The sequence below is a fragment of the Embiotoca jacksoni genome, unplaced genomic scaffold (genome assembly GCF_022577435.1).
Source record: "Embiotoca jacksoni isolate LCO1_2020_lvr unplaced genomic scaffold, fEmbJac1.0.p SCAF_17, whole genome shotgun sequence".
NCBI classification, from domain to species: domain Eukaryota; kingdom Metazoa; phylum Chordata; class Actinopteri; family Embiotocidae; genus Embiotoca; species Embiotoca jacksoni.
The window spans coordinates 9,216,545-9,242,406 of NW_027185307.1; the positions used below are offsets into that span (position 1 = coordinate 9,216,545).

Consider the following 25,862-nt stretch of genomic DNA (forward strand, 5'->3'; position numbering starts at 1 on the left):
TATTGTCAACGTCTCGAGAAGTCTGTTCTTATGAGGCAACTCTGCCTCCCACCCCCAAAAGAACGACAATGACTACTTTGACAAGATCAAGTTTCCCACAACAAAACACTAACTTGGTACTTATTGAGCACTAAATCACTCCACACAGTGACACCTGAGATTTGCGCTTTTGAAGAGGGCGTTGCCTTTTGACTTGTGTTAGATGTGCAAACATCTCTTCGGCATCAGATAAACATTCAACTTTCTTGATTGACAAACATTCAAAGTAACATCAAACCATTCACTAAAAAGTTCTCAAAAGGAAAAAAAAAAAGCAACTAACCAACAAATGTATTAAAAAAAAAAACCCATCATCAAAATATAGAATACAGTTGCCGTATGCTTCCCGTCCCGTTGTAACCATGGACTGTATGGTTGTAACATTGTATGTCTTACATCACACTGTACTTCTCCTTGACCTATTGATGCTGATTCTGCCAGCAGACTGAACCACATCTCGCACATTATCACCAGAAAATATTGCAGTGTAATACTCTGACAATATGTCTAATCTAATGGGTGCTAATGTCTAAATGAATATGGTACTTTTCACCATTTGATGTGGGAATGACTTTTACCGTTTGTTTCTGACTGCAGTTGCAGCTAATTCTGTTTGCTCAGATTTATTCTTGCTTTGTTATCAAAATAAATGCTTTTGTGTTTCATTACGTTTGGTGGGCTATATATTGAAAAAGTAAATTAAAGAGATTAAAGAGATATAATAATTATATGGAATGCAGTAGCCTACTTGTAAGATCTAAACCTTGATATGAATATGAATAAAATATAATAAATAAATAATAAATATATATAATATCATATAATATAATAATAAATAAAATAAAATAAAATAAAATAAAATAAAATAAAATAAAATAAAATAAAATATAAATATAACTAAAAATAAAAACACGGGGACACCCCAAACCTCCCAGGCCCATCCAGGATTAGTAACATGGAAGTCGAGCACCGCCGTGTGGCAGAGATCGGTACTGTCAGACCGGCAGTCCACACACAGTCATGTCATCCTGTTCAAGCTGATGGGCGTTGCTTCAGTGTCATGCAGAGGCGGTGAATGCATAAACAAATCGCTGAAAATGTTTTGATCTCCCTTGAATTGGAAAGACCCGTACTGTGGCAGCGATAGCCCATCATGCTTTGCGATTTTAATTAATAAAGACGTTGATTTGAAAAAAAAAAAAAATAGAAAAAGGGTACATCCACACAACAACAACAACAACAACAACAAAATACGAAGCAAAAAATATTTGTGAACAAAGATGCTCAAACAAAAATGAGACAAGTTCGTTTTAATGCACATTAACCAACAAATAATAGAACTGTAACTTCCACCAGGCGACCACCAATCATGACAAGAGCTTCAGCTGGTTCTGGGAAAAAAAAAAACATGATTCCTTGCGAGTAAAAAAATAAATTAGAGAGACAGGGCGCAGCGGCGCTTTCCCCTCTAGTTTTCCCTCTGTTTTAGTTGACATGTAACTTATTTAATCCTGTATACATAGTCTGAGACAAAGGAATAAATAAACACCAATATCTAACTTTGTATGTCCAAAGCGTCCTTTATATAATCTTGACACAACTTCGTCAGCCGATTGGTCCGATGACAGCGGGACTTCAAACTGAACGCTTCAGTGAATTACATATTTCCTGTTCCTCCTCTCTCGCCCTCACTGTCGGCCTCGACTAACCTTTTGGTGTCGTCAGACTTTATTATTTTTCTGTCCAGCCGAAGTCTTATACAATCATCAGCGGTATGCAGGCAAGAGCTCCTTCTTAATTGATCAGCAGGCTACATAATGAGGGGTTGAAAAGGTTTATCTTCCAGCAGTGAACCCAGGTGGACCTCTAAATTACAGCCCTCAATGAAACGTGTGACTTCAGCTCCTGTGTGTTAAATTGTACTCCAGCCATCCGACTTCAAATGATTCCTCTGCTCCGTAGTGTCCCGATCATCTTGTTCTTCCATGGTTCAGCAGAACATTAAATCACAGTTTCACAGTGTCCCTTGCAAATTATACAGAACAGTGAGTGCACCGACCAAATCTGAGCTGTATCACTTTAAATTGGTAAACTTATTATGACAATATTTAGTTTTTTGAAATGTAGACACTAACCCAAAAGTCCTCCTTTTAAGCACTTTTCTTATTGTCCAACACTCATCCAAAAATACAACTTCAGATTGCACTGAGAAGTTTACCAATTTTATCGGGGGGGTTTTTCACACGTTAAAAGACGAAGTTTCCATCACAGTTAGATTTGAATTAAGCTTGTGTATTATTCTAGTTATGATGTGGTAAATGTTTTTGGGCCTCTTGCTGATGTTTACCCCAGTGGGGTGACTCACTGCAAGCCGCAAGACCTGACAAACCTGTCTGCTCCAAACAAAAGCCAACAAATGATTTCGAAAGAAGAAGTTGAAAGAAGCAGTGTTTGTTCTGTCGTGACACACAGGCCGGCATATTTGTGTTAATCCTGTTTGGAATGCTGTAATTTGAAACTTTTGTTGTCACATGCTTAACTAAGCACAACATGTCAAGATTTAATGTTCTCCGGGTTAATCTGAGACGAGGAAGAGACAAATCTTTTTACCAAGCTGCATCATACGTTGCGCGTAAGAATGACCATTAGTCTGCACAGCTGCAGGTTCAGCTCACAAAGATTTAGTCCTGCAGCCACATCCTGCAAATACGCTTCTCCGTCTTGGTCAGCTAATACGGGATGTAATTTTAGATTGCACCCACTGGTCATAAATCTGTCATTTGCCCTTTGCCCTTTGGTTATGAGGATAGGTGGACCGTTCAATAAAATGAACATGGAGTACACAGGAGAGACTTACTACAAGTACTGTTGTATGTTTTCTATAACTCCCGTTCTGATCCTCCCTCCTTTCCCTCCGGGACACTTATTGGGTCATTTTATATTACAAACTTTGCTGTAACTGTTTGTGACCAGTGGCGGAAAGTAACTAAGTACCTTTACTCGAGCACTGTACTTCAATAGTTTTGGGGTTCTTGTGCTTCACTTGATTACTTCCATTTGATGCTACTTCATATTGTACTTTCTACTCCAATACTTTTATCTGACAGCTTTGGTTACCGTTAAGACGAAGATTTGACACAATGACAACATGACAAGCTTTTGAAATAGAGCACACTGTTGAAGATTAAACCAGTGCTTTCAAACCTGTTTGTCCTTTGAGGTCAACGTTAGTCGTGGTCACATTTCAGATGGGAATTGTTAACAGCTAAATAAAACACAGATATTTATTTCCCCCCTCTTAACTTCTCACATGCTTTCAATTTAATAAATGTTCAAATGATCCAATATCTTACCAAAACTTTAACAATAATCATCTGACGACAGCTCAGATTTAATCTGCTGTCCCTGTGTATAAAACTGGAAATAAAGTAGTTTAAAATAGCTCCACCTCCAGGAACATGCTGCTTGAACACTCCTGCTGCAATATTAATAATTTAATGATGTCATGTATAACAATATATCAGTCAGAGGGACCAAACCAGGGCCAATATTTTAATACTTTAACAACATTTAGCTGCTTATGTAAAGTAGGATTTTTCAGGCTGTACTTTTACTAGTAATGGAGTATTTATATTGTGATTTTTATTCAAGTATCTGAATATTTTTTCCACGAGTGTGTGGGGATGGACTGTGTATCTGACATCTAATGAGGGAATGTAATTTCTGCAGCTTCCTTATACTCCCCTCTGATGCTGTGCCGCCAGTGCTTCCACGGTACCCTTATTGCTTGTCGGCTATATTTCCCTCTGGGCCGCTCACCAGGCTGTGTTCATTAAAAAAAAAAAAAAAACCTCTGCAGGACCTGTTTGTGACAAATTATGACATGATAAAATGAGGTTTTTCTCAAGGCTTTTTAGTGGTGCAGTCATCTGATGATATCAATAAAAGCTTTTAAATCTGAGACCAGTGGTTGTCCTTACTGCTGGTTGTCTTTTGGTGTGTGATTTCCCTTGGATGAGTCCAACAAGCCTGGGCTATAAATAGACACACTGAGTGTTCTTGGGAAGACCACTGTGTGTGTGTGTGCGTGTGTGTGTGTGTGTGTGCGTGTGTGTGTGTGTGTGTGTGTGTGTGTGTGTGTGTGTGTGTGCGTGCGTGCGTGTGTGTTTGTGTGTCTTTAAGAATTCAGCAGTAATTCGAGCCCTACAGGGGAGAGCGAGAGTTGGTTGGTTGACACACCACCACCCCTCCTCCCCTCCCCTCCTCCCCTCCTCTCCTCCCCTCCCCTCTCTCTCCCCTTCATCCCTGTAATCGAGCGTCGAGCTGCCCGATCTGCACCTCTGCAATTATGCACGTTTCGCGTAGGTCGGGATCCTCGGTAAACACAACAGAACCTGGTACTCCAGCTCCCGCAGCCCCTCCGCACCCCCCACAGGTAGTTGTCAGCGCGTGTGTGGAGCTGGAGGCGGGCTGTCTTGTTTATCAAAAATGACTCGACATGGCAGTGGCTTCGACTCCACACGCACGGTTCGGCGAGCGACCCTGGAAACCGTAAGCAGCTGAGGGGAGCGAGACGCAAATCATCTTAATGAAAGTCATAAGGTAAAGGACCTTTTCTTTTTCATTGACTCTTGTTTCCGTACATGGAAGCTGGTGCACAGACGCACGAGCAGGCCAGCGTTATCCCCCAGAAGCTGGCCAGGCAATGCGGCGAGAACTGGCCTTTTGTGTGTGTGCCATTGTATGGAGCCGACCCGATTCGTTGCCAGGAAGAACCATCCGAATTCCTCCGTGACCTTGTTGATTGTTGCATGTTCGCTTCGGCCAGTCGATTCTGCTCACCATCTCGGAGAAAACGTGCGGTGATGCACATGCCGTGGGTTATTTTCGTAGGGCTATAGGTTGCTCGTTAAAAGGAGGTCCATCCGTGTTACGCAAGTGCGTTTGCCGGTCGTTACAGGAACGTATAAGCTGGCAAAACCGGGTCCAGGAAGAACCCCCGTTTCAGGCCTGTTCAGTGGAAATATCGCTTTTCATTTCCCAGAAAAATATCGAGCAGGCCTGTCTTGAAGGCGGACCCACACATGCTACTCTCTATTCCAGTGGTTGACAATAATACATCAGTGGGGGTCTGAAAAACACTGCTCTTCTGACACTATGGACTTTGTTTTAGGTTTACATTCATGTTGTTTTATGACTACAGTAAGCTGTAAGGGAAAATGTCTTCCTTAAAATAATTTGCTGTTGTGATCAGCTGAATTATTTGACTCTTGATTGGTTTTTAGGTTCATCCACCTTCTCGTTTGTCCATCTTGAATTAAGGGTAATAAAATACAGCCCTTTCACAAGTCCACACATTTACCAGGAAGTGTGCAAGCAGCTTTATGTTCCTTCAGAAGACCTGTTTTGTGATTTTTTTTCTTCCTCTCCTGATATAACCACAAACTGTGTGGCTTTCATTTGAGCTTTTGCAACTCAGTGAGTCTGTGTGCACGTGTAGCCTGCTGCTGTGTTCACCAGGGTGCTTCAGCTGTTTCCTCCCTGTATCCTTAAGTTGACCTTCGTACCCATTTGCCCTTGGCGGCAAGGTCCTGTGTGGCACATGCAGGACACAAACATGCATCTGTGCATGTAAAACACTTCTCTCTGTGAAAGCATGACAGAAGGTGGCTTTACTCTGATATCTCTGGAGTCAAAATCAAAGTGTCCCTCTAATAACAAACAAACAAAACAAAAAAAAGTATTTCTACCTTGCAGCATGCTACATTAAAGTACTGGTGATCACTGGCCACTAATGCACAACAGGCAGACAAAAGGAGCTGACTCTGGAATTGGCCTTTCAGTTCCCCAGTGACTTTTTCTTGGCTTCAATGTTTCAGTGAAGCTCACTGTTTGTCCTCAAGCGTTTCTTTGCCGTAACGCAGGAACAGAGGCAGGTATAGAATCACCAAGCAGCAGGGACTGAGATATGTTGTTTTTGTGTGTGTGTGCCTGTGCCAGGAGATACTTTGCTCTGTTGCAGGGGAAATGTAAATATGTCTTTAAAGTTAACTGACGTGACTTCCTACAAAATGCAGCCCTCACGTAAACAACTCCATGCACCTCCCGTAAAACAGTTTCCACTCGCAGTGGCTTCTGTGGTCTTTTCTCACTGACATACATTTACTGGCTTCGAGCCAGAGTGCACGCAGAGCTGCTATATTTGGATCTGTGTTGTCTTATAGAGAGCACTCACTTTTGATCCGAATATAGATGTGACAAATAGATTTTGGGGTCTAACAGTGGCTTTAGGCGATGTAGCACAGGGAGCTGTTACAAGTTATGTTAGCACAAGGCCTAGATTCTTAACTGAATTATATATAAATATGAAATGGATTTTATTGAGCCATCCTGTGCTAATTACCCTTTATTTCATGTACCAGCACAGGGCAGACCAGTGTGTGTGTGTGTGTGTGTGTGTGTGTTTGGGATGATACCGGTCACACTTAATACCCTAATATAGAAAAAGTAACAGAAGTATTAGCCTGTCGTTAAGCTGTGCTTATCCCCACTGAAATAAAAACATTCTGGTCATTTTCTAATTGGATAGTCACATTTCTGGGGAAAAGCTTCAGGGACAGTATGGAGAGTAGGAATAGTTAGAGCATCCAACACCTATTGACTTGTTCACATGGGCACGTCGGTGTTGTTTTAAGGCAGACTTAAGCTATCTGTTAATGTTGACATTGTGATCATTTCTAGTTGTGTCGTCATATCGGGAAGACACTTTTTTTAATCAGTGTTTTAAAACAGACTGGCAGGCATACAATAAATGAAATGGAAATCATGTTATGCTGATGTAAATATAATAGTCAAATGCAGTAAAGCTGCAACAATCAGTTGATTAATTGATGAGTCGATTGAAAGAAAATATATCACCGACTATTTTGATAATTGATTAATCCTTATGATTTTTTTCAAATTATAAAATACTAATCTTCTCCGTTTCCAGTCTGTTAAATGTGAATATCTTTCTGGTTCTGTTAGTCCTGCATGACATTGAAGGATATCTTTTGGTTGGGGGCTACTGGCTGGGTCAAAACGTTACATTTTATGCTCCACTTTTTGCTATGGAAAGATTTTTTCACTATTTTCCGACATTTTAAAGTCTGGGTGATGACCTGCATGTATTGCAACTAAGTGAACAAATTTCCACGCCACCAAGCATATTATATGACAGCAGCCAGCCACCTCTTTCATAACAATACAAGCCCCTATCTGATCTCTCTGCAGTCCCTGCCACTCTAAAGGCTAAACATAAGAACCACGCGGCTTTGGTAAACTCTGCTTCTCACAAAAACTAACTTAAAGCTCATGGCAAGGTTTAAGTCAGCCACTAAGTCATTAGTAGTATTAGTAGCCCCAGCAACACCCATGTTATGCTGATTCCAAAACCAGTGCATCCAGACAAATTGAGATTCCTTCAGGATTTGCAAGCTGTTGACAATAGTGTAGTACCTACAGCTCCAATTGTGCCAGATACTCACTCCATTTGTGCATTGTTGGTTTCTAACTCCACGCACTACAGTCATTGATCTGTGCTCAGCCATTCCTTTGCAAACATAAATTCATTATCTTTTTGCATTTACATTTAAAGGTAAACAAAACTGTTGAACAGGCCTGGCTCAAGTATTTGTGAGAGTCCAAGTGTATATGCTCTGGTGGTAAAAGGACAACTGGAAGATTAGCGGTTTCCAGGTAGAAGCCTCCTCCTATAGTATGCTCATGAATTGTTGATAGGTTCTTCTTTGAAAAAAGCCTGGATTTATACTGTAATGGACTCTGTTTTACAGGCAGACACACTTCTGCTCCACCGACAGCGCAATGGAAAGAACCACTGTGTAAAGCTTTTTAAGATCTGAAGCGTGCACTCCATGCGGCATCGGCCATGGGGCTGCTAGACTATCGTCTGCTTTTTCATCTGCATGTGCATGAGAAGGACGGCTATGTTACAGGCATCCCAGTCCAGAATCTTGGGTCTTCTTACAGCCTTGTTGCGTATTATTGGTCTCGGGTGTCGCCAGAAGTCAGGTTGTCCGAGAACAGGGGTCGCAGTTGGCATCATTTAAAAATCTTCTCCCATAGTCGTAGGTCATGACTGTGTGGTGCCTGTTACCCATGCAGTGTTGCAAATCTTCGAATACCTTCTGCTACTCGGCATAGGACACCAACACAACGGTCAAGCTATGAAGTGATGATTCCTTCCAGTTCATGCACATTTTTGAAGTGCTGTGTTCACTCCTCTTCCTTTAAATGATGCTAAGCATACTGATTGCGGGATTACTATTGATATGAGCACAACACAGTTCGGACTTGCTGCAGACATCAATACATAATCCTGATAAAGTTCTCTACACTGTTAATTTGCCTTGATACTAAACATCCTCTGGGCTACACTGAAGGGAATGACAGGAAGTCATCGAGGCCTCAGCATTATCTCACTGTTATCTCAAGCTGCAGGATTGTTGGCCCTCACAAGAGCTTATAATCAACTATGAGCAAAGATGGAGCAGTCTACACTGATTCCAGATATGCCTTCAGTGTTGATCAGGATTTTGATCAGTTGTAAAAATTGACTGATCTGACATCTTTGGGAAAACCAACTCAACATCATATGTTGGTTGAAAATCTGTTGGAGGCCATTTTGCTACCGTCCCAAACCACAGATGTTGAATGTGATGCTCATACTATTGGCTGTGGGTGTGACTTCCTGTTATAATGTCATGGCAAAGCTGTGCACGAGTTGGGTAGAGAAACTTGTGGTTGCATGAAGGTTGTGCACTAAATCTGGATCTGCCTTGTGACTCTACCCTAATGTTTGGCCTGTGAGGCAATGCCTGGAAGCCAGAATATGGGAGTACATGCTCACATATAGTTTCTGATTCTTAACCATACAGAACTGGACATTCTGTGCAAGCCGTCACCAAGTGATTGATGAAGAAAAGAACTAAAGGAAAGGACTACGGTATTCATAAAACAATAGAAAAGAACAATTCAGAAATAACTCATGGACAGGTTTTTTGGGATCACATCCTGTTTGTTATGCTAATTTGTGATGAAAGCCACTGAGCTGGTCAACTCTACAAGAAGAAGTCTCAGAGGACCAGCTAACGTGTTGAACAGAAATATGTATTGACATACTTGATTGAGGAGAATCAAAATAACATAGAACTGAACCTTGGCATTCAACTCTGAGCTCCTTCCTCTTTGGCCACAACTAGTAATGTCCCAGAGGTGTTTATGAGAGGCATCACTCCCATCTTTGAGACTTGGTTAATCTTGGAACACCTGACAGCCTCTTTCTATTAGCATAGCCACCCTTGCTTATCAAAGTATTTGCCCCTGCACCCGTTGGCTCCAGTCTTTGTTACAAGTTTGCCAACAGTGACCCGCTGTCCAGCATGTCACAGTGACTACATAAACATCCCTTTCCCGCACAGAGCTTTAGAAACCTAACGATGAGGCAAAATCCCTTCCCACTGACCTCGTAATTTTGAATGGGCTTGTGTCTGTCCTTAAATCTTATCTATGAAATTGTACATATGTTATATGTATAAATAGAATTTACATTGTGCAACATTTAATAGACAAGTGAAACTGTCGTGTAAAAATGTGAAACAGTGTTGTGTCCCAAGTTGTGGTTCTTTATTCTGTAGCAGGACTGCAAAGAACATGACTGAATCTACTGGAAACAGCTTTTGGGACCTACATCGAATCGAGCCTTTGCCCCTAGACATGTCCTGCTTTCTCTGTGTGTTGAGGTGATTATCCATAATGTGTGTGAGCGACAGTGACTCGGTGACATTCACAGCCTTTGACAGTGACCGAGGCCAGATTCAGAAGACGAATATTCAGCGCCAACTCCAACTGTAGCTTTGGGGACATTTTAATAGAGCTGTAAGCAGGACACGTGTGGAAACCAACAGGCTGCATCCGTTTTCTGTTCACGACAGACACACTTCGTTCCCTTCCATTACACTGGGCCATCTGTTGCAAGTGTATGCCACACAATGTAAGTGTGTTATCATGACACGACTGTGATCATAATAGTAATTTCAATCATTCATTCATTACATTAGTTTTATTATGCTCTGAAACCAACATGTATTACTCGGTAACGGCGGAGGTACAAACTGTCAGTTTGAAGATAGACTCTGGCCTGCAAAACACTGCAAGAACTTAAGTGTCACTCAGCGTGCAGCTCCATTACATGTACTGTAGTTGTAAAGGAGGACACGCTATAATGGTTATTCTGATGACAGGCCACTGCTGTGTGTGTGTTTGGGTGCATGGTAAATAGAGCAAAGTCCAGGGTGGGTTAAAAGGACATACTTAGGCTGTAGTTTACCAAGTCTGTATCACGGCTTACTCAAAAGCATACAGTAAATTAATGTGCCTTTTCACACGCTTGTAGTTGTTGTCGAGCTTTTAAGTGGAAGAAGGGTTGTGGTGTGTGTGTGGTCTCAAGAGCTGTGTGTTGAAACCACAATGATCGGTATCAGCACACAGCACAACTTAAATACTTCTGTCTTCTGTCTGAGCTGACACACGTCTTCTATGCTTGTCGTTACAAAATTCATGTTTTCAGCCTGTTAGCTAGTTTTTATTTCAGGTTCTGAGGGCATGAAGAAGGAAAAGGAACAATTTAGATGACTGTTATTATTATCAAAATGTCATGATGGTTGTTCATTGTCCACACTTCTCTGTTTGAGGTCAGCTCTCCTGCTCTCCTGTTTGAGATGAGTAAGAAAATGACGGGGCCTCTTCTGGCAGGTGTGATTTTTCTGACACATTGCCACCACCTACTGATCTTTTTAGTAACTTTTTTTTTTTTTTTTTTTTTTTTTTTTTTTTTCATCATGAAACACAATAACTTTCCAAGTGTTTCTAACCCTTGCCCTCGTTCTCTCTCTCCTCCCACAGTGGGGTTGGGTGGCCATGGACCCATTCAGCCAGCTTATCTTCACCATCTCGGTGACCAGCTTCCTCACCTTCCAGTGGCTCTTCCACAAAGTCAGCCCCTGGATGTCCATGCGCATCAGCCCGGGCTTCCTTGGCCTCAGTGACAAGCAGCAGGTGGAATGGAACTCAAGGTGACCCAACATGATCATGACAAGTGTGACTATTTCTATCCTTTGTACAGAATAGAGTGTGACACTGCTCTCAGCTCAGGTGCTGGACAGAGGTTTTTTTTATTTTATTTTTTATTTTGACCTTAAATCCACATATTTCCTGTGACACAAGTGTCTGAGCCACATATGGATGCATCGTGTGGTTTGCAATGCCACTTATTCAAGGTGCCAAGAGCTGTGGAGAAAACACACTGGAATGGCGTTTCTGTTTTTAACCCTTCCTCAGCTGTGTATCTTTGCCAATTTAACCTCATTATTTTGACATTTAGCATGTGATTGACAGTAAAGTAGTTTTTTACAGATTGTAAAGCATACAAATATTGGACTCTTTCATGCAAAATGGTTCCCCTATCTTTTTGTGCTTTCATAGAAAAATATGTTTGCAACCTGCTTTTCATGCCTAACATGCATATTGTGTATGCTATTCACCAAATTTATTGTTGACATTGGATTTGTTGTGACAGACTTTCTGCACAGATCAAATTTGGTGTGTCCAGACACCACCAAACCTTCTGCATGTGTTGCTGTGGTAACAACGTTTGCCTAGCTACGCTGGTGATGACGCAGCTGCTGGAAGCCATCAGACAATTTATCTCGGCATCTGTCCGCGGACTCCTGTTCTCGTTGTCCTCCACAGTGCCAAAATCTCCACTCTCCGATAGCTCTGCTCGTGATGGCACAGATTCTGCTCACTCTGTCACTCTGAAAACGACGTCGTCGTCATCGTGTGCCGCTTTATGAATGATGCAAGAAATCCGATCTGAGCCACCAGAGCATCTGGTCTGAACAAGGCCGTAGACCCTACCGCAGTTATCATGTGAAGCTCATCTATGATCTCACTACTAATATGTATCTTGTGCCCCATGAAAGACTTTTATCTAGCAGTGTTGTAACATCCCCCAGAGTCAAGCAATAACATGTGCTTACTATGTAAACTGATCAACTGTATGTTTTTGTCTTGAGTGAGACAGACAGGCTGCTGTGATCTTGACGCACTGTGACAATGACGGTGAAAGCTGTAGCTTGAAGGCCACTGAATGTCCAACAGGGATCCGGCATGCATTAATCTCATTTTCTCTCATGCTCAGTTTATTACTCATGAAAGCACTTGTGAAATTGAAATGGTCACATGGTTTATGAGTAAATGAAAATGAATGATTACTGGAGATTGTTCCAGGCCATGGGGGATCCCTGTTGAGCTGCCTGACTTTACGGATTCTGTTACAGTCAGAGTTGCTGTCATTCTGTCTGACTGTCTGATTGCTGAGAACTGCTGGGCGGTCTCACTGTTTGAATGATTGACTGGGACTGTGTGCGCCGCTCTGCCTGACCCTCCAGCAGTATTTAATCTCTTAGTCTAATTGGTCTGAATCTGTGTGCAGCCCTGACAAGCAATCAGTTGATCCACCATGAGTACTAAAAATTCAGCTCTTTGAACCTCCAAGCGGCTTGAAGGACCTTTTCATGAATAAAGATAAATATATGCCACTCCTTTGGACAATCTTTGACATGTGTGAGCACCTGCCTGTTTTTAAGAAGAGTAGCTCATCATGGCTGGGTGTATTTTGGTTTTCATTTCAGGACGGTGTCCACATTTCACGCACTGTTGGTGGGATTATTCTGTCTCTACATCTTGTTCTTTGATGATGCCGTCAATGAAGACCCAGTCTGGTGAGAGTTTAGCTCTGAATCTTGTGTTTTTTTTTAACCTTTACCCTCCAAACTTTGGTCAATTTTATACAGAATATCAAATGTTTTCCTCCTATAATACTTGGATAGTTACAGTCAAGCAAACGCAGGCATAGCAGGTCTGTCAGGCTTAAATGTTAAAGAGGTGTGGATACGGGATTCTAGGCTTACAAATAATTTGTTGGTTGTTATCTCTTTTGTTTATTCTGTCCAAAACCAAAACCATTTAGTAAACAAAAGTGGAATAGATTAAATGCAGACTTTACTCGCATTAAGGCAAGGTATGAAGAACAGCATGTTCGGCTTATGACCTGATTACCTACGGTATAAAGTACGAGCATAACAAGCGAACTTTATTATATTGGGGGTTAAGAAGTTATATCAGAAAAACTCCCATCCACTATGTTTGACATCGCCTATATCATAGTTGAAGATAATGCTCGCTGCCTCGTCCGAGTGGGAAACGTTATCCTCCAACACGATCAGCCAAGCCAGTACCTCACCATAGATAATTACATTTGTCAAAACTCACGTTTGTCCTCATTATCAGAGCTTGTTCCCTTGTAAAACTGAAACAATTTGTGATTGGGTTATGCTTAGGGCTGCAACTAATGATTGTTTTCATTATTAATTCATCTGTTGGAATATTTTTCAATTAATCAATTAGCCGTTTGGTCTTTAAAATGTCTGAAACCTATGAAAAATGCCAAGTAGGTGTTTCCCAAAGTCCAGGGCACAGTCTAAAATGTCAATTATCGAACTACTCTAATCTAATCTAATGAACTAAATTAGCTATTGTTGCAGCCTTAACTATGTTTTAATTACTTTTATTATTTTATTTCAAACACTGATATAGATCTAGCTTTCTGAACAAGAACAATGCTCTTCATCTCAGTTTCCTCTGCAAAGATCAGCTTGTGAGGATGTAGACTTTTTGCCTGGAACGTGTAGCTTCAGTTTTAGTCTCCTGGTCCTTGTCCCCTTTTATATTGCGTATGAAATCAATTGTTCTTGTTTCTAAACACATTTTTTTTTTTTTTTATGTTTTCCGGGAGTTAGTCTTAACTTGCTGGTGAGCTCGAGCTGCTAAAACCTGCGGGCCACAGTTGTCTTATCAATTGGCTAGAAATAAGAAACCTGCTTGCATTTAATTATGTGTGAAAAAACACACGCACTCTTTCATTGTTACCAAGAATTCTGAATGGTAAAGTTTCCACTTTTATCAATCACGTGCTAAAATGGTAAGTTTCACAGGTGTAGGAAGAACAAGGGTGAATTGGTTCAATTTCTGATTGAATTTAGTGAAATGTTTGCTGTCAGAACTGCGTTTGATGAAAAGTCTGATGGAAAGGTTTTTGCCACCATCAAAATATTTTCCGACACCTCAATGTTGACACAAAGATTTGCACACACCACATCAAACCAACTGTGTTCTTTCAACAGGGGAGATCCTACACTGGTGAAGATTAACGTTGCCATCACAACAGGCTACCTCATATCTGGTAAGAGAAACATACAGTTTCCCCAGGTAATGTTTGTCAGACTAAAAGAACGTGCATGTAATTACATGTGATAAACTTGATGTTTAGTAATTCTTTGTATGTTGAAATGGGCCAGACACTAATGTACAGAGTACTGCTGCTCGTCTCCTGACTGGTCCTGGCATCCTTCCATTGGTTGCTTGTTCAGGATAGGGTTCATTATAAGGTTTTACTGTTTGTGTATAAATGCTTAACTGGAACCGCCCAGTCTTATCTGATTGACCTTTAAACCCCCCGCACCTTTCGTTGATTGTTCCGGTCACTGAATCAGCGCTATTCGAATCTCGAAAGCACATTTATTTTCTCTGGCATTTCTAGATAAAACCCAATTTAATTTTGATTAATTTTTTTGCTCATTATGCCGTGCGCATGTATTTTTGTTCTGTTATTTTGCCCCCATATTGCTTTTAATTTCTACTTCATTTGTTTTAATGACAACTTTTGATGGAGGCCGCTTTTGTTGTATTTAAATGTGCTTTATAAAAATAATGACTTGGATCACTCACTTTAGTTTCAACACCTGTATGTTTATTATCTGTTGTATGCACTTTCACGGCTGTGTTAATACCAGTGACATGTTCTTTCTCTCTTTCCCCTTTACTTTTGTTTTTCAGATCTGCTGCTAATATTTTACTATTGGAAGGCGATAGGCGACAAGTTTTTTGTAGTTCACCATCTGGCAGCGTTGTATGCTTACTACTATGTACTGGTGAGTGCCCTATTGTCCAATAGCAGAACGTGCAGGCAAGATGGGAAGGAGACAACCAAGGGTGAACAGCTGTGTCCTGTTAAGCTGGGTGTTTTTAACTAATTCAGCCACCATTCAGTCAGGGTGCGCGACTGTCGCCGTGCGGCCATGAATCTCCCGCAGCTTAGTTAAATACGCAAAAGGCACGGGTCAGCGTGGCTAGTACGAGTGCAAGTGACGAAGCCCAAGCTGTGCAAACACATCGGAAACTTCATTAGACTCACCTTTTTGTCTTTATTGCTTTCAGAAGAAATAATAAAAAAAAAAGCCTCCCAGAAAGTAAAGTGCTCTTACTGGTTGGTGATTTACAGTACCAAATGCTACATCTGCATCAATGAGACAGTGTGTTCCACCTTCCTGCTAAGATTTGGCATTATTAAAGTGTGTAAGTATTTGAATGTTTGTTGCTTCTCCTGCAGTCGTTAGCTTGCGAGAACGTGGCAGATTTTTTTAATTTTATGTTGTGAGGATTTCAGGAAAAACACTGATAATCTTGACGGGTGTTAATGTGGTTTGACGTTTCATTCTGGTTCATCAATTGTTAGAGCTGCATTGTAAAACACTTGTAGTATTTGGTGTGAAGGCTGCATTTAAGTTTTTGTGAATCATTTTATCAGCTGCGGGTATTGAAACGAGGCTCATAATATTACACAATTCACCTGAAAAAAGAATTAGTGACTCATTTATTTATTTATTTATTTATTTATTTTTTGCTGCATTGCCAGCCTACAGTTGGCTCTTATCCTGATGTGGCGATAGTTCAGTCGATTTAGCATTTATGGGCTGCGCTGTTCACTCTTGGTTCAATCTGAAACCCTCTAGGTCGCTAGGATCTGTTGCATAATTTAAGGAAATGAATGACAATGGTATTTTTTGCATGGAATGCTCAGTGATGGTACTGGCTGATGAACCCTCCCCTCCCCTCGCCTCCCCTCTCACCTTGCCCTTACAGTGTCTGTGCTTTCTGTTTGTTTTACCGCCCCCCCCCCCTCCCCATTGTTAATGTTATGCGACTCTGACCTAAGCTGAACTTGTCTGAGTTTAGCAGAGCTGAATGCTGAGCTTAACCACTGTGCATGCTGGTAGCTTGGACACGTTCTACACAGACAGGGTTCCTTTCTTGTTACTGTGCATGCCAACAAATGGTATTTAACTTTCTCAATTACTCCCCTGCCTATCTGCAGTACTTTCCACCTGTGTGTTTATTGTTCCAGAGCCTAGTTCTGCCTCCTCTTTCTCTATCTTACACTCCTCCAACCTCAAGATGGCAAAGTCCATCACAAGATAGTTCAAATACCATGTTGAATGTATTCTGTCAGGTCTACTCTGAGTTTGAACCGACTAAAGAAATGCTGTTGTTAATGCTCTTAAAGTCAGTCTTTTGCATTATAATTTATTATAATTACATTTTTAGTTTAGGCACACTTACAGTGAATTCAGTTTGTTTTCCCCACAATAAATGCTCTGTATTTTCCACATAGGTAAAGATGCAAGAACTACATACAGTGTGAATTGATTTGCCTCCGAGTCCACATACTTAATCTATTTTTGGATACAAATACTGTATATCATTTACATGTCTTGGTACTGTACTTTTGTTTTTACTTTACCAATGCCAAATTATTATAAAATCTTGGTTACAGCACAATAGATGTTTGATTTCAGCCACACATTTAGTTTAAAAATAAAAATCTTACAACTATTTCAGTCACGGTCTGGATTTATAGATTTGTTTTTCTTTGTTAATGTTACACAAATAATTTTGTCCTTCTTTATTGTAAAATGATAATTTTAATAATAAAGTGATTAAAAAGAAAATTCTGATTTCTGAACAGACTGTAAATCCAGCCTTTCATTTGTAGAAACGGAGCAAGCACCTGTATCTAAAATAGATGAGATGAAGCAGGCCATACTGTTACTGGACACTCGTGACTGTTTTCTCAGACTACATCTGAAGTTCATGTGGGATAGCAGAAGGAATGCTCCACATTAGTCAACTAAGATGGAAAATCAAAAATAATTGTGAGCCACATTATCATAGCTGTATTCCATTTGCTGTCAAAGTACCCAAAAGATTGGCCCCACCCCCTGATGTCATTCATTTCATTTTATTTAGTTTTGTACCCAGTCAGATTTGTCATATGTTGTCAGTCTTCTTAGTTAATGTGTTGAGTGTGTTCATGTCAAATACTCAGTAAATTCTACCAAGAATTGAGAAGTCTAAGGCCTAATGAAATGTACTTAGAGAATACAAATCGGCTTAATGTCATGACCTTGTTGGTACGTTTCTTAATTATTGAGTAGTCATAAATGTCTTGGTCAAGAAAGTGTTTGATGATTTTTTTTTTTTTAATCAATTTTTTGAATAGCAGCATCATCTTTTGTGTGTGTTTTAACAGTCACGTATAGCTTAATCCAAAACATGGAGACATTATAACTGCTGTGTAAATCTTAGACGCATGCTTTCTTCTGTGTTGCAAGTGTTGCTTCTTATTTGCTTCCAACTGTCGTGGCATCTTCTTCTAATATATCTGTGTGTCTCTGTGTCCTTTGCTGACTTTAACATAAATAGCCCCTCTTAAAGCCCTACATGCAAAAACTACCAAGATCAAGTTGGGTTGTGTCATCCTCGTTCATGCAAAAACTACTACAAGGATGGTGTGTCGTTCAGAAAACCAAGAGCAGGTCGTGATCTAGATGGGGACTTCTAAATTCCTGTCTTGTCTGCTGTTATTGCTGTTGTGTTGTACTGAGCAGATATGATGCCCAGTCACAGTATAGACTTACCAGTTCCTAGAGGTACTAGCGTTCTCTTGCTAGGTGGAGGGTTCACATCATATGGTACATAAACTGCAATGCAGATGGTACCCTGTTTGTATCATGTAGTAAGTATGTCTCAATGACCAGCTTCTGTTTCAGCCTTGACGGTAAGTCTTCTCTCACGTGCTGCAAAAGTAAAGCTGTGAGCCCAATAACCTTGAATTATGTGTTCTTTGTGGGTTTTGTAGTGAAAAACTAATACCGCGATTTTATTTTAGATTTTGACTGACGTTCTGAATTTGTCAGCAGTCAAGAACACAAAGTTCAACTTTGGAACTGTTGAGAGAATTAAGATTCAAATTGCAACTCTGTCTCACGAATGCACTTTTTCAATCAGAACTCATAATTCAAATTTATGTGGTTAATGTCGCAGTTTTCTTATTTTTGCGAGGTGGGACTGATCAACGGTGTTTAAGATTGGGTGTCCTGAAAGCATCATCTTCCTTTTATTTAGCAGCAGCTGAAACCAGCTCAGGATGATCACATACATCAGACAAAGTGGAATTCGGGACCTGTTCTTTTAAACAGTGACATTTAGCAGTTGAACATATTGATTTTTTTTAATTTTTTTTTACTCTGCATGGCTTTTGGTTGCGCCTTAATCTAGTGACTGGCTGGATGTTTGTATAGTTGTACGTGAATCGTGTGCTGTGTTGATATGTGCCCAATATTTTTTCAATGTTGAGATGTTACTCAGATGAATTCCCTCGTATGTTTGAGTAATGTTTTTCTGTTTTGTGAGTGAAAAGACAAAATATTTAGAGACTGCTCCTGTTGCGTGCATAGAGCCATGAAGTGCATGGAGTATAGAAACTATACTCTTCATGAGTAAGTACTCCCAAGTTTCTTCTTCGCTTCAAAATCAGCACTTATATTACATGTGCTTCTGTGAGCAGTGGTCCGAGTGTGTCTGCGATTTCCCCGTGGACATGACCAGAATGTGCACATCAAATTTGATGTCCAAAAAAAAAATTTAAATTGGCAACAGAGACCCTTGAAATGCTTCAGGAAACCTACAGCAATGAAGTAGTGAGCCTGGAGAAGTGTTTTGAGTATCATTCGCATTCTCGAAGGGTGGAACGTCACTGTCCAAAACCAAAAATTGTGCATCAGACCAGGCACGCAACCATTTTTTTTTTTTTTTTGAGTTGTGCGCCGTGAATTTGTTCCCCAGGGTCAGACTGTTGACACCGAGTTCTACTGTATCATACTGAGGCGTCTGTGGAAATGACCTGAACTATGGTGCGATTGCACTTGGATTCTCCAACATGACAATGCGCCCGCTCCCCACCACCACTACTACTCCCTGCTACTTCTTTCTTTTCCCCAATATTTTGTCACAAACTTTAATGTCTGATGTGCCAGACCAGTGCTCACAAAAGCATGTGAAACTCGGGTGCTGATTTTGATCAAGCGACGAAACCTTCAGTACTCAAGAAAGCTATAGCTTCTCTGTGCATCGTGCAAGTTATGATGCTGCGCACTGTTCGCGCACCACAGGAGCAGCCACGGAACCTTTGGATCCACCCTCGTTTTATTTTTTTTTTTTAAGGGGTATCCAATCAAGATTTTCTAATTAACTATGATATTTAATAATGTTGTTTTAGGCAAAACCCTGTATTGCCTCATTAAAAGCAATGCCAATGTTGCCTGTTTAATCTGTTTGTCCATTGCTTTCCCGTGGAGGTACTGGCCAGATTGACGTTTAGATTTGTGATTCCCAGAGGACAATTCATTCATTTGTAATTTTTTTTTACCTTACAAATGATCTCACAATTCCAAAGTTGGATTTCCATGATATTTGCTGTCGATATTCAGTCTCCAGAGGATAAATCCTGAAGATTTTGTTGACCAGTGTCACCTGTGAAGGATGAATCATTTTCCATTTGAATCTTTTATTTTGTACATCACCAGTTTTTTATGCATCCTCCATAGTAAAGGAGATTCTGGTCACAATAAATGAAGAGAATGATGAACGCAGGGGAATTAGAGATGACGATCTAATTTTGGCCTGAAAAACTGAAGGTATAATCCTGTGCCCTGAAGGAGGAGATCTTTTGTTAGATCTGTCAGATAGGTCTAAATTTGGTTAAGGGCTTCAAATGATTTTAGGCCTGAGTTCCTCCTACCCTGAAATTATATCTTACCTTTTTGAACTACATAATTAAATATGAATTATAGAGGTTATGATTTGATCAAATATTTGCTTTCATGGGAGACCTAACTGTTGCTTTTCCTCTCTGATGCTGATAAGAAATGGTGTTTGTGTGGAGCAGGTGGTTCATGCCTGCTGATCCAAATGACTCGATGTGTGTTTTTTTGTCCCTTTCATGTTTCCTTGTCTTCCTGTTTTTTACCTCATTTTTCCAGGGCCAAGGAATGTTGCCTTATTTTGCTAACTTCCGTCTGCTTGCTGAGTTTTCTACACCATGTGTGAACCAGCGGTATGTACTGGCTTACTAATGACAATTAAGTGTTGAGTCTTAACTTTGACGTGAGTGGGTTTACATCAGTATAGTACATATATTTGTTACTGTGGGAAATAAATTTAGCCCTACAGCTCAGTCAAATTAAGATCAGGTGATTGACTCAATCCCAGTCAAGGATATGCCACCTCTTCACCCTATGAATTTCTTAAATTGCTTTGGCCGCATGATTAGGATTATCCTCCTGCTTAATGATGAAATATCCTCTTTTTTTAGAATTCTCCAGTTTCATACACTGAAATGCCCAAGACACAGTTGGTAGACAAATGTTCTCCCCCACAGTAACAGTTTCATATTGATTTAAATCTACTCATATTAAAGCTGAGATACTTTAAGGTATTATCTGTAATTTCAAATTGAAAGTGCTGAAGCAGGGCCCAAAGAACAGGAGGAGTGCAAGTGCTAAAATACAACCCCGTTTCCAAAAAAGTTGGGATGATGTGTAAAATTTAAATAAAAACAACGTGATCATTTGCAAATCATTTAAACCCATGTTTAACTGAAAATAGACCAAAGACAAGTCATGTTGAAACTGATAAATATTGTGTTTTTGAAAGTATTTGCTTATTTTAAATTTAATTCCAGCAACATGTTTCAAAAAACATCCATGGTAGAGTTTTAACCTGCATTTGTTGATGCAGCGATCAACTGTGTTCACAGACAATGGTTTTCGGAAGTGTTTCTGAACCCATGCAGGGATTTCCACTGTAGAATCATCTGTTTTATAATGCGGTGCTGCCTGAGGGCCCGAAGATCACGGCCATCCAATATTGGGTTTCTGCCTTGTCCTTTGCGTAGAGAGATTTCTCCAGATGATGAAATCCCCAAATTCGTTGCAATTTTACATTAAGGAACATTATTTATAAATTACTGCTCTTTTTGCCCAAACAGTCTACTGAGGAACTCTGCCCCTCTGGGATGCTCTTTTTATACCCATCATGTTACTGATCTGTTACTTAACCTTATTCGCTGTGAGATGTTCCACTAGGGTTTGTTGACCCTGTGCCACATTTTTTTAAATGCATTACTGGCATCAAATAATAATAATAAAAAAGTATATATTTTTCATAAAACAATGAAGTTTCTCCGTTTCGACATTTGATATGTTGTCTTTTTGGAAATGGGGTTGTACTTAAGGTCTGGACTGCACGTCAGAGGTTGTTTTAATTACTAGACATTTTTATAACCTGAAGGTGAATTGCAAATTGCATTTTCTCTCCCTGTTCACCTGGTGCGTTGAGATTATTTGGCATTTTTTCCAAATAAATATTCAATCATTTATTTTGAAGTCATTCCTAACTTCCCTAAATGTCTTTCTTACTTATAGTAAAGTGTCAGGTTATTTGTGATTGCCTTCAACATTTCCCTGTGTACATCTTTATTCTGCTAGACACTATTTTCTTTGTTTCAGCTGGTTCTTTGAGGTACTAGGTTATCCCAAGTCCTCCCGGCCCAACATGGCGAATGGCGTTGCCATGGCAGTAGTCTTTTTCATGGTCCGCATCGCAGTCATGCCCGTCTACTACAGTCGCATGTGTGCAGTCTATGGGACTGAGGCCTTCTACTTGGTGGCCTGGGGTGGCCGTGTAGCCTGGATCTGCTCCAGTATATGCTTGGACATCATGAACATTATGTGGATGCACAAGATTGCCCGTGGCTGCTACAAGGTGCTGCGCTCGGCAAGCCAGAGCAAAGCTGGCACACCTCAGGAGAACGGGAAGACTGATTAAGGGAACCAGAGTGTCTGTGGTGAGGAAATACCACAACAGAGACAAAATGACAACTCTCAGTGCAATGTCAAGTTGCAGTTTGGACCCTTACATGTCTGGCTGCTTCAGCAGCAGCGTACGCAGGACTTGACATTACAGGACCGAATGTAGAGGGAAATAGAGAATTCTTTTTTTCTTTTTCGGAAAGTACGCACAGTCACTGAGATGTACTGATGGACCATTTAACTGGCCATCCCTAAGCCATGAAATGACCTCTCAGCAATATTCTGTGCATGGCCAATTATTTTTCCTCTTGAACAATTTACCACTAAAAAGAGGTCATCCTGGGACAAACGGACTGTTAGCCCAAACACAAATTGTCAAAAAGTTTACTGTTCTTTACATACTTAGTGCTCAGAAAAATACTTTTGTTTGTTTTTGTATTAATACTGCTGCCTGAGTTGCAGAATCAAAATGAGGAAATATGAGTTCATGTTGATGATGAAGATGTGAGGGAACCTCCAAAACAGTTAGCGACTCCACAGTGATAGTCAGTGCCATAAAATCATTGTCAGATGCCTGTTGAGGGAGACTTGATTGAGAAACAATTGGATTAGATTAAGTACAATCAAAGAGAAGAAGTATGAATTTTATCACTCACACACACTGCCATTCAATTAAGAGGTTCATTTTAAAAGCCAGCCTTTTAGGAAGTTTTATTGGAATATCATAAATCATGGTTGCATCTGCATGGTTATTTTGAACAATGTAGGACTGAACAGGCATCAGTACTCTGTATGTAGTTTATTTCTTTTGTCTCGGTCAAGGCAAATGGGTTTTTAACGGTACAAATAATGAGAGAACTCTTAATAAACAAACAGCAGACTGATGTAAAGAGTACCTTAGAAATGCTAAAAGGGAAACTGAATGTCAATGGCTGTGTTTGTACACGGACATTAAGCAATTCTAGGACGTAAATTTTAAATACTGCGGCTTGATCTGATTTTTCTTTAATCCACATGATTTGTGATATATATCTAATATATCACAAATTGGGGGTAAAAGGTATCACGGTTAAACAAAAGTATGTTGTTGACACTTTTTGTTGGCATTATATTTATTTCACACTGAGGGGAAATGTTTAAAAGAGAAGAGTATATAGTTTTAAATCTTTATCAAGGGGTTTGGTGGGAGATGTTGGCAGGATTCTGACACACTTCTAGTTTGCATTTCTATAAAATTCACACTTCCTGTTTATGATACCTTTTTAGGCACAAACTTTTAATTTTATTACTTGATGTTTGCCAACAAGCTGCATGCCACAATGTGGATTTTCCACAAAGACATTAGGAACTTTTAGCGAGCAAATTCAATTCAGCGCGTGAGCTGAGCAGGTTTTTCTTGCAGGTTTTAGGTTAATGTAAAATCAATGACGATAGTCAGTATTTCAGATGGTAAGTTCTGTATATGTCAAAACAATTTTTAAATTGTTTTTCAGGATTGTGATACAAATAGCTTTTGCCTCAAGTTACACATCATTTTCATATTTTTTCATGGAATGAAACAAGGATTGTGTTTTCTTTTTAGTGGACATTAATACACAGGAAAGTTGTGAAAAAACACGTTTTAATAGTTTTCTTAGATTCATTCTTTTAAGAAAACAGTTTCATGTGACTCATCCTACTACACAAACACAGGAATCTAGTTCAAAGTTTTGTCATTTGTGAAACAAAAAAAGTTCAAATTCACCGATAATTTACGATACATACTTGAATATTCATTGTAGATGTATCTTTACATGAGCTGTACATCAAACGCTTTCTGTCAACTGTTTGGTGACACAAACAGGGATTGTTAGTTTTTTTAAGTATGCCTTGCTATTCTCAGCATTTGATTTTGTTGCCTTTTTAAAATACATGTCTGATTGCACAGTGAATATTTTGTTACACCCAACTCCTCAAAACACTGAAAAGGTGTGTTGTTTTTCAGTGATTTCACTTGTGTGTTTTTCATGTCTGACGCCTGCCTAATGTGATTGTTTTGCCTTCGTAATATAGTTTCAGATGTAAAACAGAGGCTTGTTGAAGCTGGTTGCTTCAGTGCTTTTGCTTTTTGTTTTGTTATGCTTTTACTTTATGTAAAAGTTGAAGACTTTCTGTATTTGTTCCCGTGCTACAGCCATTACTGCTCCATGGTGAAAACATACATCAGCTGATGCTGTTTTTTTTTTTTTATTATTGTTTTTTTTTTCTCAAAAACTTGATTTTCATAAGTGTGACAAATTGCAACCATGATCCACTGGTTCAGATTGATTCTATTACCGTCATCTCTGCATGCTGTGACCAGTCACAATATGACAGGGGTCAGTTTAGTTTGGCATGTTGCCACGGTGTGAAAGACTCGACAGGATGGGGTGTCTGCCAATATGTCACTGGAATTAAATGGAAATCATGTTTTGGGAGAGCAGCAGGTCTGGTAGAATCAGAGGAGTTTGCAAGCTCATGCATGGTCAATATGGTCTTCTTCATGCACCCTCTATAACTGCATGTGGTATTGCATGGGGATTGCACTGTTAACAAAATAGCATCTACATTTGCTAGACACATTTTTTTTTTCTAAGTACATGTATATAATGTTTACTTAAACGTTATTCTTGTACTGTGCCACATAATATAATCCACAGATGATGATAATAATGTGATGACAACATCGTAAAGCAGATATTTTGTATAATATCCAGCACAGAAGTAATCAGTAAGGGAATACTTGAATACTAATCAGCACAGTTTATAACAATCTGGGCAGTGCAAATAAAAATGTATCTTATGAGCATCTTGCATTATATGTGTACCATTGTCTTTAATTTATTAATCCAAGAGAAACTGACACAAAACAAAGCGGTTGCCACGTTTAAGGAGAGCCTTGTGCTGCTGTCTGCTTGCTAAACTGGTCTTGGTGTTTCCCAATGTTGTTTGGGGGGATCTGTGAGTAGGTGGAGTGTCTAGTGACATTCTATGAATGTACTGGAGATGAGAGAATATTTGTCACTTACATTTTCATTTATTCTTGACAATAAATACCAAATTAACTGCTGTGAAGTGTCTCGTTCAGTAAATAACATTTGTGGCACCTAAATGAACCCATAATATCTTTAATATGGGTCACATCATGCAGCAAAGAATATGATCAAAACCATTAGCACAGGCTGGACCTTTATTGTCTGCTGTAATTTTACTCACATTGTGCTGTTAAAAAAAAATGTAAATATTTTCTAAGTAACAATTGCATTGCATGGTTGGATTCAAGTTTTTAAAGACATATTTGAAGGAATCTAAATGTTGACAAATAATGCCAAGCATTTTAAAGCGCATATTGTTACGCCCCCCCCTCCCTTTCTGTTTGCTGTGGCTCAAGTGGCCTCTTCCTGTTTGAGCTTGCAGTCAGGGAGGGCTGTTAAGGTAAAGTGGTGGCACCCGTGTAGGCCTCCACCACTGCTACAAATACCAGCCTTGTTTCATTGCGTCTCTCGCCTAGGCTCCACATCTCCTGGTTTGGTTTGGTCGACTTCACCTTTCACCTTTAACGCTGGCATACACATTTGTCACCCATCCATGCGTTATCTTCACCTCTTTTTTTTTTTTTTTTTATATAATTTAACT

General features: G+C 39.9%; 1 protein-coding gene across 2 annotated transcripts; it reads left to right on the forward strand.

Annotated features, from left to right (window-relative positions):
* Nucleotides 1–4,346: 4,346 nt before the first annotated feature.
* Nucleotides 4,347–25,296, forward strand: tlcd4a (TLC domain containing 4a). 2 transcript variants are annotated; one of them, XM_069151516.1, is made up of 7 exons: nt 4,347–4,641; nt 11,002–11,171; nt 12,792–12,881; nt 14,343–14,401; nt 15,055–15,149; nt 20,379–20,452; nt 21,906–25,296. In XM_069151516.1, the coding sequence occupies exons 2-7, from the start codon at nt 11,017–11,019 to the stop codon at nt 22,222–22,224; spliced, it is 792 nt and encodes a 263-aa protein (XP_069007617.1). In that variant the 5' UTR covers nt 4,347–4,641; nt 11,002–11,016; the 3' UTR covers nt 22,225–25,296. The 2 variants fall into 2 exon arrangements, with proteins under 2 accessions (XP_069007617.1, XP_069007618.1); XM_069151517.1 differs by lacking the exon at nt 12,792–12,881.
* The last annotated feature ends 566 nt before the right edge of the window (nt 25,297–25,862 follow it).

Excerpts from the sequence above, each read along its gene's own strand:
- tlcd4a (XM_069151516.1), top strand. The coding sequence starts at position 11,017 with ATGGACCCATTCAGCCAGCTTATCTTCACCATCTCGGTGACCAGCTTC. Across the intron at positions 11,172-12,791 it reads CAGGTGGAATGGAACTCAAG|GACGGTGTCCACATTTCACG; the intron begins GTGACCCAACAT and ends TTTTCATTTCAG. Across the intron at positions 14,402-15,054 it reads AACAGGCTACCTCATATCTG|ATCTGCTGCTAATATTTTAC; the intron begins GTAAGAGAAACA and ends TTTGTTTTTCAG.